Here is a 13,460-nt window from a genome sequence, read left to right as displayed (position 1 = left end):
TCTTTGTTTTACAGGCTATCACATTTAGAGCTGTATTAAGAAGATAGGTGGCAGCATACTGAAACATTTATAAGGATTTATTTTTAGTTATTCCATGAATGTTTTCAGTTTTCCAAAAAATCGTAACGTTGCTGCTTTTGAAAAAAATTACTCACTCACCTGAGGTGTTTGCAAGTACCCAGATTTGGACTGTTTAAAGGAATTGTGGAGAAGGCCATATATTTATTTTAAGATCTGTTTTTTTTCTTTTGTCTGTTTAGGATCTAAGGAATAGAGGGGTTTTCTTAGAATCACAGAATCCCAGAATGGTTTGGGGTGAAATGGACCTTAAAGTTCATCCAGTTCCACACTGTACCATGGGCAGGGACACCTCCCACTAGACCAGGTTGCTCTGAGCCCTGTCCAACCTGGCCTTGGACATTTCCAGGGATGGCTGCTCTGGGCACCCTGTGCCAGGGCCTCACCACCCTCAGAGGAGACAATTTCTGCCCAGTATTTGATCTAACCCTGCCCTCCTTCAGCTTGAGGCCATTCTCCCCTTGTTCTGTCGCTCCATGCCCTTGCAAAAACCCCCTCTAGGGACTTAAATCATGTTAAATAATATCTAACAAAAGTCTTGTTTGATCTGAGCCTTTTTGGGTTTAGGTTCCATGCTGGTCTTGTGCTCTATGTGATAGACTCAGCTACAAATTTTTCAGTGTCCATTCTGAGCGGACAGTTTCTGCCAAAGGCGAAATGCTTGGGTATTCAGGTGATTTGGGGCACAGGCAGTTTGTACAAGCCAGGAAGGGAATTGGAAGAAGGAGCATCCTCTGGCAGAGCAGGAGAATGGGACAGAGCCCATGGCTCTGTGTGGGAGCTGGGGTCTCAGGCAGGGGCTGTGGGACATTCCTCCCATCACAGGGATCCCCCTTAGTGCTGCAGGATGAGTTTCTTTTGGAGGTGTTTCCTTGCATGAGTGACAGAAACCTCCCTGCTCCCATGGAAGGGCTGTGCTGGTTACTAGCTCTTTGTTTTCCCAGAGAAATGAGAAATTGAAAGCAGGAAGGTAATTGGCAGCCCTGAGAAATAAAATAGGGTTTTAGATTAATTTACGGAATGTTTTAGTTTTACATACAAAACTATTAATCTAAGACCATAGGAGAAGTTGCTGTTACAGTTCTGGGAGCACCATGAATCCCAAGTAAAGCTGTCAATGACTTCTCAGTATCCTCCTGCAGGAGAATAAAACACCTGACTGATGCAGTTCAACACTTACTCTGCTTTAAACTTGCAAATACAAGGTGGCCTCAATTTACTTTGATTCTTTTTGTTTGTTTGTTGGGTGACAAATAAAATGTGTCTCTATTTCCTTCTACTTGCTGGTTCTCAAATGAGATTTCTAAAACAATAGATTGGTGGAGGCTGTAATACAATATCGTCAGCAGAAATAAAACACAGGCTGGGAATAAAATAGCTGCTGTCATCTTTTTCAGCAAGTGGCAAGATATATTTCTTGTGGCTTTTCGTTGATGAACTTCATGTTCTGAGTACATGATGACAGAGCAAAGGGCCAAGTACTGAACCTTTGATTTAGTGCTGGATCTCTCTTGGGAATTATGTTTTTTTAAGGATTGAATTAAAAAAAAACCACAGTGGGGAGGTTGTAGGCTTTTAGCAGGAGAACTTGGTAGTATGAAGGGTAATACACTTGTTAAATCATGTATTATATGAGGTGTGTCAAAGGGCAGTATCTCTGCTCTTTTCTCTTCCCATTTGAAAAGTGGTGAGAAGGAAGAGGCAAGTGACCAAAGTTAGCATTGATTAACAGTGATTTAAAAGCAGGAGCATTCACTTATAAAGTGTAAGGGTGAAGAGTGTGGTCTGCCTGATACTTACACAGTAATCCTCTGGAAAAGTTGTGGGATTATTCCTGGGATGGGATTATTGTATCTCTGTGTGTGCATCTGGACAGGGTGGGGCACAGAGGATGCTGAGAAGATGCTACTAAGTTCTCTTGCATTTCTTTGTCTTTCAGGACTTGCAGTGAATGGAGGAGGACACTTGCTAAAGATTTAACTTGTCTAAAGATACCAAGGTAGGAAAATTTTTTCTTCCTTCCACAATCCCATGTGTTCTTTGCAGGCATGATTTAATTATTTAGAGTTGCAGTTGTCTTCTGTTGTTTCTTTGTTGATGTGTGATCTCCTGAAAGTGGAACAAGGGCACTGTCTTCCTATAACAGTTTTACCAATTCTTAACCTGATTGTATTAGAGATGTAAGAGCTTTCACATACTAGGTTTGATTAGATTGTGAAATTGTTCCCTGTGAGGGAAGTGAGGCCCTGGCACAGGTGTCCAGAGCAGCTGTGGCTGTCCCTGGATCCCTGTCAGTGTCCCAGGCCAGGCTGGATGGGGCTTGGAGCAGCCTGGGATAACAGAAGGTGTCCCTGCCATGGCAGGGGGGTCTGAGTGAACTTAAGGTCCATTCCAGCTTTGGCCATTTTATGATTCCAGCTTGTAGGAAGTGCCCTAAAATTTGTTTCAAGGCAGTTTAGCAAGACTCAGCTTGTGCAGAACTGTGCCACATTTTATTTCAAGCTTAGATCCCTATTCCCTTGCTTGTTGATGGAGGCAGTTACTAGTAATATTTAAAACCAAAGCAATAATTTTTACTGTTATGAGCGACACGGAAGACACTAAAAGCACCATGGGTGAATTGGTGAAAGTGAGGTGATGACATTTCTAGCTTTTGTTTGGTTGTCATTTTTCTCCAAGGCTGGATAATTATGACGTTGCATATGGAGAATGGAAGTGTCCTTTGGGAATTCAGTCTGTATCATTAATCTAGAATTAGAAACCAGGTTATGCAAAATGACAAAGCCTGGTTCAAAATTAAATTTCCTGAATTTCAAGGTCATCCCATTTTCATGTTGAGGTGAGAACTGACTTTTGACTTTCTCCTAGCGAGTGATTGCATTTTTTCTGCAATGTTTCTGATCTTGTTTTAAATAGATGTTAAGTGTCAACACTTAAGTATTGCTGCAGAAATCTTTTTCCCAGAAAAGCAGATTCAAATGCTGACCAAAACCTTAAGGTTACAAAGTCTGTTAGTTGGTATTCTGTGGCTGGCAGGGTTATCTCATGAGTTTTGTTATTGTTTGAGAGTAGTGAGTTTCTCTGGATTCAGAGTGAGTCATAAGCTGTCTGTCAGTGCAGTCTTTCTCTGAGAGCAGCCGTGCTTTCGTTCTCCTTTGTCCTTACCTGAAGTATGACTGTGTTCCAGACAAAAAGAAAAACAATCTCATGTTAGCAGAGAAGGGGAAGCTCGAGCCTGCACAGAGCACGTGTGTGCTGAGGGATTGAGCATTTCATCTTCCTGGTTGTGCAGCTCCAGCTACAAACAGCTTCAGCCTCTGGAAGTGCTGTGTTCCAAGCATAGCACCAAAATGAGCTGTTCCTCTGCTAAATTGTGTGGGTTTCCATAATAATACAGTGCTTGTCTCCTTCCTCCCAGGCTGTAGCAGTATAAAAATTACCTCTGAACAAAGATGCCACAGACTTTGAGTGAACATAATCACTACAGACTCATCAAGAAATGTGTACGGCCGCATTCACCTTAGGGCCGTTGTTGGGAGCTTCGCAAACACGGGAATATTACTTCGTTATGCTCTCAGAATTGCTTTTTAACTGGAGCATTAGCAGCTGCTTCTCTTGATAAAATAAAAGCAGGGATTGAGGCCAACCTCCTGCTTCCTTGGAAACGTTATGTTGACCTCCTGCACACGTTTTTCCAGTGGGAATACTGTTAGGTGTTTTTTATGTATTTCTGTCATAGATAGTTGGAGAAGCAAAGACAGTGGGGTCATATCAAGAGGACAGGAGACAGCACAAGTGCAGGGGCTCTAGAATTATTATCTGTGCAGGATCTGCCGGAAAGATCCTGTCCAGAGATCTCCAAGTATTTTGTTTGAGAATGGATCAGCAGATTGGCCTTCATGTCAGGCCCCCCAAGACAGTTATTGGTGTTCAGGCTTTTGTGGGGAAACATAACATCAAACAATTAATTTTGTTGTTCTAAAGCCTATTAGAGAACTCTGTTTAATAAACTCTTAATTTCTTAAAGACCTCTAATTGGTAGGGTTTTGTGTATTTAATACCTTTGCTGTTTTTGTATTTCCAAATAATCCTAGAAGTTCTTGGCAAGCTTGCTAGGTCACAACAGTGCTGTTTTCATTCCTAAAGTTCCTGGAAATATTTAATCTCTAAACTTAATCTCTGAATTCTGCTTCTGTGTGTTTAAATGTGCATGGACCAAGCTTATAAATATATATTTTCTAGACTTCAGTGTTGTTGTAATCAGTTATTCCCACTCCTGTAGTGAGGCACAGTTTAATGGATTTGATGGTCATGGAGTTCATGGAGCTCCTGCCACTTGTCAAGAAATTGGTCTTATTGGAAAAAACACAGAATTCTAATCTTAAGATATACATTTAATAGCTTCTCACGCTGACATGCATGAAATTTGCCAGCAATGTTTGTACGACTCACTGGACATCAAACACTCTTTTGAACAAGAGCTTAGCATTGCTAATCAGCTTTATATGAAATAAAATTTTATTTTTAGTGGGGCAGTCAGAGAGGAGGAGAATACAGGGATCTGGTTGTTCTCATGGTAGTGTATAGGCAAAAAAATCTGCTTTGATTTTGTAATTCTGTGTCTGACACACAATATCTCTATGAAAAGAAGCAAAAGTTACTTCTGTGGGCTGTAATAATGTGTAGCCACCGAAAGCATGAGGTGGTTTTTGCAGTCTGTCTACAAACTCTGTTTTAAGATTAAGAAAACACTGAAATAGGCCTTAGTCATCCTGAAGGATTCAATGAGATGTCACTGACTTGTTCAAGCTTAGCATTTGGTTTAAGTTTGCAGCTTGCAGAGCTCAGTCTGCCTCTACCCCCTCCACTTCGTGGTTTTTTCCTCATCATATTTGTACTACTGCCTTCTCATGCTCCAGAAAGTTATTATTGTTTGTGAATTTCACTGAAATTTAGATTTGTTAGAAGATCAAACAACATGTGTCAGAGTGTCTGGACATAAACCAGGAGATTCTTGAGCTGTTTTTTCTAAAAACGCTGCGTAGAGAATTATATCCTTTTTATTCATCTGCTGATACTATTTGGAGACTTGTGCTCAAACAATGTCTTCATTTTGTTTGGTAAACTTACAAATGACAAGATAAAGGACAAATCAAGTGTAGTAGCTCCTGGCTGCCCAAATTGTTGCCAGAGGCATCCTGTGTTAGTGGAGGTGTGAAGGATCCCCATCACATTCCTGCAGCTTTTGCTTCTGCTGGCAGAGCTGCTGGTGATCCTGGAGAAAGGCATTAACCTGGGCTGTGAGCTGCATTAAGGAATTCACAGGTTAGGAGGAAAAGTTCTCTGATCCAGCTCTTCCTAACACTGTAATTCTGTTTGCTGTTTAATGCTTTTAATTCCATGAACTAACACAACCAACAGGATTTTTAATTTAGAGTGCTTATTCTTCAATATTACTTCTGGCTTAGTGGTGTTGGCTGAACAGAGGAAGAGCTGTGACCGTGTTTGCTCAAAGCCACAAAGGGACACAGCTGTGCATGAAAATGAAAACCAGCAGCTGATTTTGGTCACCTGCTCCTCTGTGTTGTGAACACCTTAACTAATCAGGATGTAAGTCTAATGAGTGCTTACACTTGAAATACATCAGTATTGTGTGTAAGTGACAATGAGGAGCTACATCAGGAATTGCAGCTAAAGCAGAGTCACAGAATCACTTAGGGACCTTAAAGACCACCAAGTTCCAACGCCCTGGCATGGGCAGAGTCATCTTCCTGTAGTCCAGCAGTCCCCTGAGAGTATGGAATTAGTCCTTGGCATGTCCCTTGGCTGGTATCCCAGGATCTTTATGCAGGACATCAGTTCTGTCTCCACTCTGGGGTTCTTAGGAGCAAATTCATGGAGGCTCTGTCTGTGCCCTATGCAGAACCTTAATTCAGCCCTAGTAGCAGCGCTGCACCTCCTGGCCCTGTTTGCCATGTGCAAGATAGAGATAAATATAATTATTAGCAAACTATATGTGCTTCTTTGACAGAATTTGGTTGAATTCAGTTGTAGCTCAGCATTGGTGGCATAGCCCTGCTCAGTTCTCTCTGCAGTGCAAGCCAGTATGGGGAAAGTCCCTAAACAATTATCTGTGTACCCAGATGGAATTTTGTTTGATAGTCATGTTACAGTGGGATGCTCTGGAGGGGACCTAAGCCTCATTTTGGAGCCTTGGGAATGAGCCTGAACACCAGCTCCGTGTGTTTTGGTGGCAGAAGGGTGCTAGGGATGCTCAGGTGATTCATAAATGCAAAGGAAATACTGATTCCATGTTTAATACTCATCCATGCAGGCACACAGACTCCCAAATCTGTTTGTGGGATTGGGAATGGGAGCTTGTGTCAGGAAAGGTGCAGTTGCTGCCATCCCTGTTTGCTTACTGGGGCTTGGGATGTATGTACTCTGAGCTGCTGCTCTGGAATGCTGGTTTCTCTCAGTGAGTACACCATATTAAAAGGACTTTCAGTGGCTTTAAATATACAAATAAAGCTCTTTGAACTGAGCACTTTGTATTATTAGACTTGAAAGTATCAGACAAATGTGAAGAAATGCAAGACGGCATTTAGTGAGCATCCTCCAAGAGGAACCATATATTGTTACAGGGAAAAAAATCATTATTTTTAAAAGATGAATGTGTTATCTTGTAACTATGGAATATCATGTGTACAATAGAAAGAAAATTGTGGTTTATTGTATGCACTGATCAAAGACTCTTCACACTTCTTTTGGTCTGGTTTGAACTGCTTTTGTTGTAGGTGTTTTCATGTTTTACACGATTTAATAAGTGGCTGTTCCCCAGCACAGGCTGTCAGTGTGCCTGGTGATCCCAGACACTCTTTTATCTTCAGCAATACTCAACCAACCTTTTTTTTTTCTCCCGAGACACATACAGCAAGGAAAATATAGGGATAAAATTTCTGTTTGATTTTTTGCATCACTTACTCTGGGTTTGAGTGACTTGTCTCCTCATGACAATTTATTGAACTCACAAGAGAATTTGACAGTCAACCGGCCCAGGAGCTGCAGAGCATCTGGAGTTGTGGTTGGTGTCAGCAGGATTGATTTTCTGGGCAACAGGAAGGGGCAGCAGCTTCTTCTGATGGGTTTGGCTTTAATAGTGATGGGAAATGGAGGCAATTTGCTAAATGCTGTGTCTTTCCCACTTCTTTGTGATGATAAATTATTTGGCAAAATTGGTTATGGCTATTCCAGCGGCGCTGGAATTGTGTTGTCCTGGAAATAAAGCCTAGGTAACTGAAGGCAAACGGAATGGTAGGCTTTATGTGGATGTTGTTGTTAGGAGTTTTATTGGCAAAAGAGTTTTTCATCATTTTACCTTGGTTTTAGCTCTTCTTTAATAGCGGCACTGCATTCTGTAAAAATGTAGTTGTGTGTTTTAATTTTAATTTTTCATCATTTCACCTTGGTTTTAGCTCTTCTTCTCTTCTCCATAATGTCTTCCAGCGGTCCAAATGGGAGTGCTGATTTTGTGCGTCTGTTGTTCTCCTTTCCACAGTGTTTGCAATAAACCAAGCGGAACAGGATCGCCATGTTTCGAAACAGTCTCAAGATGCTTCTCACAGGAGGGAAGTCAAACCGCAAAAACAGGTCCAGCGGTAAGTAACCGTCACCTCCTCGTGCATGTGGGATCCTGGCACTTCTGAAGCCATCCCTTTGATGTTTGTTTTGGTCTTAGCAGGACTTCCTCCTTCTTAATGAACAGATGTACTCAGCTGACGATCTTGTAGACTCCCAAACATCATTATATTTCATTTTAATACTGTGCTGTACTTTTAATTTGAAACTATATGTATATTTGTTTTTAAATGGATGTACAACCATCATCTGGTTTTATTGCGGCGATAAGATGCAGGGAAAACCAAGAGTTCTACATAACCTTGTAGTAAACAAGCACCAAGGTTCACATTTCATTTATGGAAAGTAAGAAATTTTTTTTCTTCTGAAATGTCTGTGATAACTTGTGGCAGTGAAACCTGCTGAATTATAGGCAAAACTTGTGACAGCAGCAGCAATTTCTTTTAAGCTTTTATTTTTAAACAGGAGGGAGAGAGAGGAATGGGAATAGTTGAAATTAAAGGAGAAATTGCCCAAATTTAGTCATTATTTATGTCAATTTTGTTTTTCCACCATCTCAGGAAAGGAGTTTATAGTTAGTATTGGTTCATGTGACTTGGCCTGCTTCATCCATGACAGAGATTGAGGGAGATTGTAACTGTAAAGCAAAACATTACAAAATATTGATAGGCTTTAAAAACATTTTTAGTTAACTTTTGTATTTTTTTCCAAAAATGGAGTGTTGGCAGGAGAAGAGCTTTTAATTAGATCTTTCATTTTGAATTCTAAAGCCATCTGGCAGCACATTTTAAATATTTTGGGATACAGTGTTTATTTGTGCTGGTGCATCTGTGTTAACGTGGATATTTATGTTACGCATGTTCATATGGATGTTCCTTGAGAAACCAGAGGTGAGGATGAGGAGACACAGTGCTGGTAAAGGCAGTGGGAAAATGGACTGTTTTCCTTTGGTTTCAGCAAGTTGTTCTGTGTTTCTCACACTGCCAGAATTTGGCCATTGTTCATCCCATCTGTTAATATCTTCCGGGCCATGTTGTATTTGGGGAAGGAGAGTTGTGGGGCAGCACTGATGCCTTGGACATCAGTGGTCCCTTTTTCCAGTGTCTGGTGACAGTTTTGGGGTGTTGGTTGGTCCTGGGCAGCTCAAGCATGCACCGTGGTGTGGATCTCAAAGCAGATAAAAGTCTGTTTTGCAAAGGCACCATAAGAATTCAGGCCTGAGGTGTTGGCTGTTCATTGCTTTATGGAGGAGATTTCCTTCCCATAGGAACTCCTCAGTCTCTTGTAGCAGCAGTGGTTGTTGGTGTGAGGGAGTTTCCTGCATGAAAAGACAGGTTTGTGGAAGGCCTGTGAGCAGATGGCTCCATCCTCTTGTGATTTGTGTCACGTTTGCTCTTTGAAAGTACAAGTCCTTTGATGATACCTTTAGAAAACTGTACGTAGACAAATCACCTTAACTTGTGATTTCTGTACAAAGCCCTCTCTTTGTCAGATCTGCTGCTAACAGGCCCTGGTATTCCTTTTGGCTTATCTCCCAGAAGCAATATTAAGGATTTTGTATATGCCAAGCTCTGCAAATACGTGTTTCTTATTTTGTGAATGAAAAATGTCAGTTCTGAAGTACTGAGATTCGACAGTCTGCTTTTGGGCAAAGAAGAAGGGGAGATGGGTTTTCTTACTCATATATTGAAAAATAATATGACAGAATTGAATTGATGAGGTTCTCTCTAATGCCTAGTGACTGGACTGTATGTTGAATTTACTGCAATTCTGCCCTTGAAATAAGCTGCTTTATTGAGAAGTTCTGTTTGGCATTCTTCAGGGCAAGAGAGGGAATGGGAAAATGAGATGATCAGGTTTGTTTATATTGTTTGTGACTAAGTGACAAACATCCCTGCACTGCATAATAATTTTTCAGATAGTTGGTAATCTTCTAAACTCTTACATGACATTAGATGCATTCATTGCTGTCTAGATCTTTTTTAGATAAATATATTTAAGTCTGTATTTTTTTGCAACGCAGTAAGGAAAACAATCAGTAAATCTTCCGTGTACATTTTCTGTGTTGCATGCAGTACTGTAAGCCTGAAACTTGCTGTATTTATTTGCTTTGCAGTTCTGGCAAATTACAAATTTGGTATTTTTGGTACTCAGTGCTGTCCTTCAGGTCCCTCCACAGTGTTGTCTTCACTGGTGGGTTTTGTCTTGGCAGTTTTTATAGGGACATAGGTGGGACACTGCAGGTTTTGGATTTTTTCTCATTCAAGAGCTCTAAAAAGATTATGTGTTTATTGAAATTTTAAAATTTGTTTAACATAATTTAGAATGCTAATTAGAAGCTGGAAATTAAGCTTCCCTGGTGGTTTTGGTGCTCTGATTTGCCCCATCAGGGCTACACCCATCTCTGTGAACAGTGAATAAAATCCTAAACTCCATGTTAGGAAAATCATCTCTTGGAGGTTTCAGGTGTGCCGTGTACTGAGTCTGAGTCTTGTGGGTTGGTGACAGCCCACCCATATGTCTCTGTGAAATTGTACTGTGTCTTCATTTCCTACACTCCAGTCATTCTGCGTTCCAGTGTGGGAATAAACCTTTGAAGCAGGGTTAAAGGTATTGTGTTCTTTTCTTGGGGAATCCAAAGGAGTGCACTGGCCTTTGAAATTCCTGTGCTTTGCTGTGTCTTTCATTTGCAGTAGCACTTGACAAACAGAAGCAGTGGAGTCAAGCTAATGATTCCTAGATGTGATGTGGTTTTGATAATTCTTGGTGATTAAAAGAACACTGGTAATGACAGCAGTAGCCTTCTTAATTTTTCTCCTTTAGAAACTGCTAAGCAACTTCTCTGAGAACCGCGATAAACATTTATTTTACCTCAGCCAGGGTGGGTTTCCCCTTTTGCTGCTTGATGGTGTTATGATTCAGTAACACACGAAATATTTATAAAACAAAAATACAATTACATGTGTCTGAATAGACACTTACATACAGTAGTGTTAATTAAAATAAATTAATTTCTACTGCAGCATCAGCCTGTGTAATCTCCTGTGATTAATTCTGGGTGTCTGGGTGTCCTTTCAGAGCTTCAGTGCTGGAGTTTCACAGTATTTGCTCTGGACACACAGTGCTCAGTGCACATGTGTGTGCACATACCTAATGTGTTTACTTAAGAAAAATTCTCCCATGACTCAAGAGTGCTCAGGATCGTTTACAGTAATGCCTAGAGGACACTATATGCCTGCAACAGTATTTTGATTAGGTTGGGTTTTTTTCTGATATAAATGGATATTCCACAAAGCTGCCAGATAGCATCTGTATGCTGAAATCTGATCTCGGTGTAGTTGCAGATTACCTTTGTTTTCCAGTGTAAATTAACTTAGAGATACTCAGACATACAAGCTTTCTTATTTGTTTATATCCAGAGCTATATTATGTTAGATGTGTTTGTTTTAAAGTATAAAAGGACTGTGTTTTTCTCCTGTGTTGTTCCTTCTGGATTAAGATCCAGCAGGGTTGTTGTGGCCAGAGCCCTATGATGAGAGCTAGCAGGTGTATTAATCTGCAGAAAGGCAAACCTGCTGCTGCTTGTAGGAGATATTTGTGGCTTCTTCACCCCAGTTCAGTTCTTCTGGGGCAGTTCTGTTCTCTGAATCCAGAGACGATGAGGTTCTCTGTTGTTTTCATTTGTTTTTGTTAAGGACCTGTCTCATTTATCTGCAGTTTTCTTGCTTGTATTAATCATTCCTTGGTCTGGGTGTGTATTGAAGCAGTGCACATCAAATCAATCCATTTGTATTCATTCCAGTATCCTGTTAGGGAAATAAGTCCATGTGAAGGATTCATCATTCCACCTGTTACAGTTATCCTTGTTCTTTTCCAAGCAGATGGACTATTTCCCTCTTACATTATCACATTAAATTAATGCTGCTGTAAGAGTTTGGATTCCCTTTAGAACCTGGTAAAATTCAGCTGCAAAACTGCACATTTTGTTTGGGTTTTTATTTCCCTTCACTTTGTGAGGAGTAAGCCCAAGAATTTGTGCTGTTTATTTCTGACAGAGGCCAAGATAAATGTAACATTAAACAAAAGAAAAAACCAGGGGGAAAACAAACCAAAAAGACAACAAAAGAACAAGAACAATGAAACAAAACAAAGAAACATCAAGAAAATAACAATAACAACAAAACTAAACTAAAAAAAAACCAAACAACCCCACCCACACACAGAAAAAACAAAAAATAAGGCAAGTACTCTAAAATCTGAGGCGTGTAATCCTTAGCCCAAAGGGTCTGCTTTTCTCTTCTGAGTTAGTTAGGAATTACATCTTGCTTGTTCTTGACTATAAAATGCACAGTTTTCATCTGGAGCTTCCCAGCCAGGAGCCTGCCTGTCATTCAGAATATTTTTGGCGCAGGGTTTTAAAAAACCTCTTCTTCTTTCCTGGTTTGCAGAAGACCCAATTACTTCTCACTTCCAATGTATTTATAGGGCTTTTTGGAACCTGCCACTTTATATTTTAATTCGGGGACTGAAAGGGCCCCTGTCAAATGCTCTTCTCCTTGGATTCCTGCCTTTTGAAGATAAAAGGCATTTCTGTGAAGGTCTCATTTCTGCCTGGCCAGATCTCTGTGCAGTTTCTCATCTGTCTGATCTCTTGTGGAAGTCTGAGGATAACTTTTACCCCAGAAGAGTTTGAGGGTCACAATTGCTTTTTTCAATTTCATTTCTGAAAGAAATTGCTGAGTGATGAAATCCAGTTGGTGGGTCCTATAAATGTCAGGTAACTTAATTTAATAAAGTGTTAGAAGTGAGGTATTAAAAGACCCATAATGTATTACGGTCCTGAATACTGACTGTATCCACATGTTCAAGGTATTCCACCCAAATAATAATTCCAGATCCTGTTCTTGCACAAAGATGGCTGGTTTTTCATAAATCCATTTTTAAACAAGGCTTGAGTATGTTGACAAATCCTCTGACCACAGTAAAGTTTGTCCTTGAGTTTGTTTAAGCATGAACTGACCTTTCCTGAAAGTTTGTTTTGCATTTATGTAATTCAGAATTTCCTTCTGAAGAAGGCAATGTATCAGGAAGATGTTTATGTGCACAGGCATGCTCTTTGGTTCCTAGTATTCTGATTTATTTGATCAGAATATGTCTTGTTCATGTACCAAACTCTTTTCCCAGACAAATACAAGATGTTTGGACAGTGAAGCTTCTGCTTATCTCCTGCACTACTATCCTAAAGGGAATTTTAGCAGCCTGTATTAGAATAATATGTATTTATTTCCTTCTGATTCACAAATATTTTCACCTGTGTGATTGTCAGCAACTCTAAGAACATGTGTAGAGCCAGAAGGTCCCCCCTGAGCCTCCTTTTCTGAGCCCCTTTCCCAGCTCCATTCCCTTCCCTGGACATGGTTTTTCTTGCAGGGAGGGCCCCAGAACACACGACTCAGATTTGGGGTACATGTGGGATTTTGTGGCCTTACTCCCATTTACTGACACATTTGTGATGAAATATTGAAGCCAGTAGAGGGAGCAGGAGTTTTCCATCAAATCCCACTGAAATTCCTGTGCTGATGTGCAAAGGAGATGAAGTTCCATCTTCCCACATCAAATGACCTTGTCTCCTCTTATTCAACATAAAAAAGATATTCTCATGTACAACTCAAAGAGAATATACACACTACCTTCAAAAGGAAATAATATCAATTTGAGGGATTTGTTCAGCCAAACTGTAGGGA

At 40.4% G+C, this 13,460-nt stretch overlaps 1 protein-coding gene across 1 annotated transcript in view; it reads left to right on the top strand.

The window, feature by feature from the left end:
• Positions 1 to 13,460, top strand: part of TANC2 (tetratricopeptide repeat, ankyrin repeat and coiled-coil containing 2) — a 142,836-nt gene that overhangs the window by 18,209 nt on the left and 111,167 nt on the right. The window contains exons 2-3 of the mRNA XM_031064389.1: positions 2,018 to 2,077; positions 7,637 to 7,736. Coding sequence (XP_030920249.1) covers positions 7,670 to 7,736 — 67 coding nt within the window. The 5' untranslated portion in view covers positions 2,018 to 2,077; positions 7,637 to 7,669. The remainder of the gene's footprint in view (positions 1 to 2,017; positions 2,078 to 7,636; positions 7,737 to 13,460) is intronic.

This window comes from Geospiza fortis, unplaced genomic scaffold (assembly GCF_000277835.1).
Source record: "Geospiza fortis unplaced genomic scaffold, GeoFor_1.0 scaffold344, whole genome shotgun sequence".
In the NCBI taxonomy this organism is placed as follows: domain Eukaryota; kingdom Metazoa; phylum Chordata; class Aves; order Passeriformes; family Thraupidae; genus Geospiza; species Geospiza fortis.
This window is presented reverse-complemented; position numbering and strand designations above follow the sequence as displayed.